At 36.1% G+C, this 8,403-nt stretch overlaps 1 protein-coding gene across 1 annotated transcript; it reads right to left on the bottom strand.

Annotated features, from left to right (window-relative positions):
- Positions 1–3,861: 3,861 nt before the first annotated feature.
- LOC107299320 (U6 snRNA-associated Sm-like protein LSm3) lies at positions 3,862–8,066 on the bottom strand. Its single transcript, XM_015828682.1, has 4 exons — positions 8,027–8,066; positions 5,946–6,056; positions 4,728–4,823; positions 3,862–4,212 (listed from the first exon to the last, which is right to left on the bottom strand). Exons 1-4 carry the CDS (start codon positions 8,045–8,047, stop codon positions 4,132–4,134), a joined length of 309 nt encoding a protein of 102 aa, XP_015684168.1. The 5' UTR covers positions 8,048–8,066; the 3' UTR covers positions 3,862–4,131.
- Between the last annotated feature and the right edge of the window lie 337 nt (positions 8,067–8,403).

Genomic DNA, 8,403 nt, shown 5'->3' with positions numbered 1-8,403 from the left:
GTTTTCACTTATGAATCCGTTACATATCCAGCTATCCATCCCATCAGAGTAGATAAGATGGACATACTCTATGTTCCTTCCCTTTGACATCTTGTAGGTCAGTGGTGGCGAACCTTTTAGAGACCGTGTCCAAACTGCAACGCAAAACCCACTTATGCATCGCCGTGTGCCGTGTGGGCATGGCCACTGAGTGGGCGTGGCCATCGAGCTGTCAGCTCGTGCTCGTTCGCTCGTTCGCTCTCCGCTCCAACTTGTGCTCGCCCTCAAGTTGTCTTCAGCTGAATGCTGCTTCTGCAGAAAGTTGCTCCTTTTATAGCCTCTCACCTATTCCCAGACTGCGCATGCACGGAGAAGAGGGGGGAGCAGCTCGGCCCAGCAATGGCTCGCGTGCCACCAGAGACAGCTCCACGTGCCGCCTGTGGCACGCGTGCCATAGGTTCGCCACCACGGTTGTAGGTCCTTGGAAGTGTGCCTTTTCTATTGTAGCCCCTAAGGAACACCCTCCCTCCTGATATCTAGCAGGCTCCTGCCCATCTATATTTTGGAAGAGCACTTCAGAACTGGCTCTTTCTCCAGGAATTGGGATAGGGAGAGGCCAGGGTGAGATGAGACTGTGGAATTAGTATTAGAAAAACTGTGGGTATAGCTCCAGGCTTTTCTGATTTTAGTTTTATTGTTGCTGGTTTTATACCGTTAATAATATTGGTAGCAAGCTGCCGAGAGTTGTTGTAAAATGGGCGGTTATGTGTTTTTACATATATTTTTTAAAAAAATAAGTCATTTCACTTTCAACACACAAGCATTGCTTATTCTACTACATCGGACTGCTTTTTTGCTTTAATCTTCCTCTTATATCTAGCTTTATTATTTTGCTTTCTTTTAGCATATAGACCATTTTAATTATTTCAGATGGAAATGTGTTAGATATTGCTTAGATATATCTAACATATTGCTTACATTTATCATTTGTACTATACATAGTGTAAATGTACTGTAGATATCTATCTATATATACATATCAGAATATACCTATATTTTAGGTATATTCTGTTCATAAAAAGCAGTGAGAAAATGGAGTCCATCGGGGAGGGCAGAAGGAAGTTGTCCTTTGCTGGGTGGGTATAAGTATATAGCCAAGAATAACATATGCATCTTTAAGGCAATGACCAATAAAAGTTACACCAACAGTTTTGCAGTATTGATTTGAGTCCAACCCAGAGTTAATGTTCCAACTCTTGTGTTGTACTGTATCTTCAAAAGCAAGGCAAAAGTAACCAGCACTGATTAAACATTGTCTGAGGTATCCAGAATTTGTGAAACACCTTTGATTTTTATTATAGTACCTTGTTTTAAAATCATAGGAATCAAATATGTTGTTTAAAGCAACCAACCAATGAGGCATTAGGATTGTGATATAAGGATTTTATAGACCTTATCAATAATTAGTATCAATTGAATTTGTTTCCCATAGAAATAGTTCCTGGTTTGAGAGCCACAATTCCTCTGATCCATGGGTTTACCAAGTGTTAATGAAAAAAAAATGTGCTGATCAGGGTCAGGTTTGCAGTTTTGAGAGGACTTTGAGTCCTATCAGGCCATGTTCAGTAAGCTGTCTGTTCCATTCACTAGCCTATAATAATATTATTATTATTATAGCAACAGCTGTTGTCTGTGGTGGGCCAAGGACTTCCACTCAAGCCCACCACAGCTCATTCTATACTGTATATACTCCAGTTTAGAGAAAAACAACACACAGCTATCAATTTCATGAATTAAATAATGGTAATAGAGGTTTCTGGCCTACCTATAAAACATACACTCAGAACTGATTTTTATGCCTTTTCAGCAGTTTTCCTTTGGTTAGCTACTGTCAGCTATTTGCAGCTAGCAACTGCACAAATGTATTTCACTATACACTTGTATGTACTAAACCACATTACTGAAGTAATTCTCCTCTCTGATTTGGATATGTTATTGTGGAAATCTTTACTAACCATTTTCTTCAATCATCTTAAGCAAGTTGACTTCATTTAGCAGATGGTGACATCTCAATGTTGAGGCCAAATATGTTATGAAGAAATTTAAAGGAACCAATCCCCACATAAATTGTTATAAATGTGCAAAGCTCACCAATCCAGAATCATTTAATACTCCATCTGGACCATGTTATCTTCGTCCGTTGCCCAACCATCCATGCCATTCTGGGGGCAGTTGGGCAATTTCTGATAGTAAATCCACTGAATTAGAAGTGATTTGACATTTCTGGCCCAAAACCAGCCTTATTTCATTCAGGATTCCCTGAACTGCTTCGGAGGATTTCTGGAACAGCATGATTCAATAAGGAAGGGGTGTTAAACTGCCGGCCCGTGGGCCAGACGCGTCATGCCGAAATCGCGCCCACCCCATTGCTAGCAATGGAAAAAAAGTCACGATACGTCGCAACACGTCACGTGACGTTGCGAGTTTGACACCCCTACAATAAGGGAACCAAACATCTCCAGAACATTGTTCCTGAATTAGTGAGTTTTGCATATTTGTGGAAATGGCACTGATACACTTCAAAACCTTAACATTTATTCCTACAATTTTCTGTTAACTACTTATCGATCTTTAAGATGACTTTTGATATGACTGCTAAATTTTCAAAACATATTTGAAATTGGAAGTAATTAATGTTAACTAATACCGTATCATTTGGATTCTCAAAAATTTGGGAACTTAGCAAGATGTTGTATTTATCAATTTATATTCTTGCAAGATACTTCTCAATACCTGATCATTTAAATTGATAAAAAAAACCAATTAAACAAGCAAATATCCAGTTAGTACAGAGAACATTAAATTGCTGTATTGTTCTCTGGATTTCCATGAATCCTTTTCTAGACATTGATATTAAATACATTTCATATAGGTTGGAAAGATGTTCTATTTTTATTATATACAGCAGCTTTAGGGTGAGCCCTATGACCTGAACACTGCAAATTGCATATAGGTTATACAGTATTTATTACTTTCCAGAAAACTGCTGACAATCTAAGTGCCAGGACTGGCTTGGTGCAGAGGAATAATTTGCACATCTGTATGTAATATGATCATAAATTTAATCTTTTGCCACTATTATTCAATTTAGTTTTTCAAATTCCACTTCCTTGAAAACAAAATCTGTTCAAAGCATTCGTACTTTTCCTCCATTATGTGCAATGAAAAAAGACACAAATGGCTCATTCAGCTTTTCTACATTCTCATCCTCTTGCTTTTTTCTGAGTTTTCTGAATCACTACGTGGCATTTTAGCCAATTTCATTTATGTATTTTGTATTCTTTATTTATTTATTTATTTATTAAATTTATATACCGCCCTATCTCCCTTGCGGGACTCAGGGCGGTGAACAGGCGATACTAAAAACATGCTCCCTATTTTTTATTTCATATTTCTTTTGTGCAATTTTAATTTTTCTTCATTTGGAGAAGACTTTCCTAATGTCAATTTTATTTTCTACTTCTTTATTAACAATGCTGCAATTTTACTAACAATACTTCTTTCCATAATTTCATTAACAATAGACACAAACACATACAAATATTTCATTCATATGAATATTGAATGGGCTGGAAAATTCCTTAGTACTCTGGATAAAATGTTCCCTTTCTTAACTCAAGAGTATTACCGAATTAGCCTTTTGTGGCTATCTTCCATTTAAATATAAATCAAATGTGATGACATTTATGATTTTTCCCCAGAGTTTTTAATCTATGCATTTCAACTAATAGTAGAGTAGCATTTACTCAAGCAGACAAAAATATTGATGCGTATGCACTACATTGAACTGTAACAAGCATGAAGACTATTCATACACATGTACAAAATTAGTGAACTGATTTATTTAAAAATGTACATAAGGAACACAGGTATTAACTAAACAAGAAAATCCACTGATTTGATGAAATCGATTTAAATGCCCCAAGAGGAAAAAAAAAAGAAGTCTTATTTGCCAAATAAACGTAAACATTTGGAATACATAATCAGGATTGGGAATTCTCCTGTAAAATATGGGATAGTCCTAATATTTAAAGGGAGCGAGAGTTAATGTCTTGGAAGTCCAATAACCCAGTGAAGGAGCAACCTGCAGTGTCAGCCAACACGCAGTGGAGGAGCAACCAATACAACTCCATCTCCTCTGACAAACAGCATTGGAATATTCCTCTTGGTAGACTGTGGAAAGAAAAAGCAACAAGGCTTAGACTACATTCAAGAATACCAAACTTCTCTTCTTTTCTCAGTAGAACTAGTTCTATTTAAGGTGGTCTAATGTTAAAACATCAAGCAAGAAGCCTCACAGCAAGAGACTGAGAGTTCTAGTCCAGGCATGAAAGCTGAATGGGTGACTTTAGTCAAGTCACTACCAACCCAACTCACCTCACAGGGTTCTTGTTGTGGGGAAAATAGGAGGAAGGAATATTGTGTGTGTTTGTCACCTTATTTATTAAAAAAATAAAAAATAAAGGCAGAACTAAATACAATTCATATATTTGGAAACAAGATTATTCAATTAAAATTTATTTGCACAACGAATACTAGATATATTTAATTTTTCATCCAACATTGTTCTGAACTGAATTGTATTATACAATGATCTGATTAGTAAAGTGTAACATCATAAATTTATGCCCTTTGTCCTAATATTTAAAGCATTAAACATCATTATCAGTGATATTAGAAATTCTCACCTTATAAATTTCTTCGTAAGTTTCTTCATCAATTTCTATTGTGGTCACAGTCTCTTCAACATCACCCAAAATCATATTTAAATGCTGGTCATATGCCTTTGAAAGTGAAAAAAAGTTCATAAATATTGTTCTGGTGGCATCATTTATGTGGCACAAATTAAAAAGAAATAAAAATTCCAGCTTTAACATATAGTAATTTGTTTGAATTTTCTAGTTTGCTGAACCTAACTCTTTTATTATGCAAATTTGATTTCTATAGTTATATTCCATGCATAATTGCTGGAAATGCTATAATCAGGCTGAATTATTCTTATATATTGGTGGCAATGGTGTAAAAAACCCAATAATCTGGAAAATGATTATAGAATGAAACAAATATTAAAACCTGAATTTTCTTTCCTGCCAGCTATTTTTTTGTTCAATATATTTTATCAAACATTCGATTTTTAAATCTATTTTAAGGTAGCTCTTACAGGATAATAGCTGTCAGGACTCTTTGTGCCTTTATTGGAAATCATACGTAATTTCCTTTAAAAGATGGCAAATTAAGTTATGGGAGTATGCATCCAAGTCAATTTAAAAACAAGTCTGACACAGAATTTCAATTTGGAAACCTTTTCTGGATTATAATTCTACATGTGGGCCATACATTGAACCTCTATTTGTTTTGCTAATTAATTGCAATTGTGGTGTAAAGCTGTGATTTTAAAAATGGAGATTCAAGATCTGTATATGTTTTTAACTTGTTTGTGCTCATATCAAAGCTCCAACCAATCCAGAGATAGAACAGAACAGAAATAAATATTTAGAAAAGAAAATAGAAATCAGGAATAGGATAAACAAGCCATCATTATTTTGATCAACTGACTCTATTTTTGCTTGCATGACAAACTAACTTTACAGTGAGATGGGTGGCGTATAAATTTGATAATAAATTATAACTTAACTTTTTTTCTCCACAATTATCTATTACTAAATAAGCATTGTTCATAATTTGCTTTACTTTAAGAAAAAAATTACCTTTAAACCAGAAGTATAAAACTGCAGAAAAAAGGTGACCTTTTCACCCCTTTATAACCATTTGCAAATGGGCCCTAGTTATACCGGTACCTATGGTTGGAGTGTGGTTCTCAATAGCCTCTTGCAGTCCTCAAGCTAAAAGGAATTGTACTTTAAAATTTCAGCCCCTCCTCCCCACTTCTATGTAATTTTACTTACATGTAACCTGCCTCGAAGTTCTCGGTCATTCCTCATTTTTACATAAATCCGTTCATCAAGACTAAGCCTGATGAGATCCAAAGGTTCTTCTACAGTGTTGGTGGTTTGTTGCTGCAAAATGTAACAATTTAGAGACATATTTTAGCAAAGAAACATGAGACAATTTTGTCTAGTAGTTAAGGCACCAGGCTAAGAACAAGGAGACCATGAGATCTACCGGTAGTTCCACCTTAGGCATCAAAGCCAGCTGCATGATTTTGGACAGATCACTCTCTCTCAGCCCAACCCATCTCACAAGGTTGTTGTTGTGGGAAAATAGGAGGAGGGAATATTAGATATGTTTGTTACCTTGAATTATTTATAAAAATAAAAGCAGGCTGTATATAGATAAGTGGTAAATGTTGGCTACTGATAATTTTCCTTTCCTCTCAAAAAACCCTAATCAGATGACAATTAATGTTTACTGAAATCAAATGGGAGGAAATTAAGTAATAGTTTGTAACATAATCTAATATGGTGAATTTTCATCAGCTTTCAGAGGGACAAGAGTTCACTTGTGCTGACTGGATCAACAGGAAAATGCAAGTAAAATTAGAGAAAATGTATACTGCTTCTTCTCTCAACTTAGCCCCCATTAGTAATTATTTTATTTGGTATATTAATATTTGCTTTTTAAAAGTTAGAAAAACCCCCACCTCTTTATTAAACAAAAGACTGGATGTATATTTCACTAGAAAGAGCCAGTCTATTTTATCAAAGGACATAATAATGTCTGTATTTTGCTGACACACTTTGAGTCAGTGTTATTCAAATTACATATATTTAAATTTTTCTTTGACCATAATACTTGTCAATCCCAAACAGAAAGACTATGTGGTCATATGCTATTTTACTGTTTTATATTCCAAGTTCATAATGACTTATTTTCAAATGAAGGTCACTAACTGCAATAACTTTATAATTAAAAAGTTATATATCAAGAAATGCCCATACAATTGAGATTTTATAGATAAAATACAGCCTGAGCTTTCCTACTTATAGAGAGCATATATACTGTATAGTAACTTGCTACTCTTCAACAAGTACAATTAAATTAGAACATATTATTTTTACACACAAAAGCCATGCAGCAGCCACACAAATTTGTACACTCAGATCACAGCAACACACTTCAGAAAAAGGTGCCTCTTGGGTTTAATCCAGGTGTAGCTCAAGGTTTAAGGACCAATATAGTAATGGAGAACGATTTAAGGCAGCATTTCTTAAACGTTTTTTTCCCTCAGGATCCCTTGCTACTTTAAAAAAATATAGTGAACCCCAAATTGTTCTTATAGGTTATATTTATCAATATTCACATCAAAAATTAAAACGGACACTTGAATAAGCAGCGAACGTTTCAAACCAAAAAGAGAAGTAGTCCAGTTGCCCAGACTTAACTTCGAGACAACTCTACCTGGATGACTGTGAATCTTTATCGACTTCTCACTATAGCCCGCTAGGATTTTAATACTGTATCATTTTTCAAGCCGACTACCAAATCATTTGGATTTTGCGGGCCTCTGGGATGCCACATTTTGAGAAACATCGATTTAAGGCAGGCGTCTTCAAACTTGGCCCTTTTATGACTTGTGGACTTCAACTCCCAGAATTCCTCAGCCAGGCACGCTGGCTGAGGAATTCTGGGAGTTGAAGTCCACAAGTCATAAAAGGGCCAAGTTTGAAGACCCCCCGATTTAAGGCATTTGATCAGAAACCATGAAATAGCATTTCACCCACTGCAAAACTTTAATATGTTTGCATCTGCTAAGGCTTTGAAAAAGGAAGCCAAAAGCAGCTTTCAGTAAGAGTCGTGTACAGTATCAGAGATGAGCGACCATATAAATCGATTAAATAAACCGCAAGAGGCAGGTCGCTGAATGAAACACGGACGCCTTCGTTCCCAGGATTTTGCGAAACTCAAAACTCAAAACTGAAGCTCTGGTTAACCATCCCCCAGGCTTGCCACACTTTCCACCGCAACAGGGCCAAATCCCTAGAAGATTCAGCGGCCGACAAACCGCCATGCCCGTCGTTTCACCCACCTGATCTACTTCGTCCGCCATTTTTTTCAAAGGCAGACCACTTACTTCTCGCGAGAGTTTATATCAATTCCGATACGGCTACCGAACGTCTAGCGGAGTACATAAATATAGACGAGATATAGATGTTCGTGTAACGTCTAGCTTCCGGGTTAGTTCATCGAAATCGCCGCTCTTTTGCCTTTATAATACTGCATTTTTTTTAAAAAAAATTGCTTGGTAGACTGGACCATTCTTTTTCAACCTGGGCAAATTTTAAGATGTGTGGACTTCAACTCCTACTCCATCTTAACATCGCCCAGGTTGAGAAACATTGGATTAGATTCATAGGCTGAATTCACACACAAACAAGCCATCATCTCTGTTTCCGGTTTTTCTCC

The sequence above is a fragment of the Protobothrops mucrosquamatus genome, unplaced genomic scaffold, assembly GCF_001527695.2.
Source record: "Protobothrops mucrosquamatus isolate PMUCROS unplaced genomic scaffold, P.Mucros_1.0 scaffold4797, whole genome shotgun sequence".
Taxonomy (NCBI): Eukaryota; Metazoa; Chordata; class Lepidosauria; order Squamata; family Viperidae; genus Protobothrops; species Protobothrops mucrosquamatus.
The sequence above is the reverse complement of the archived record's forward strand: the minus strand, read 5'-3'. Positions and strand labels throughout refer to the sequence as shown.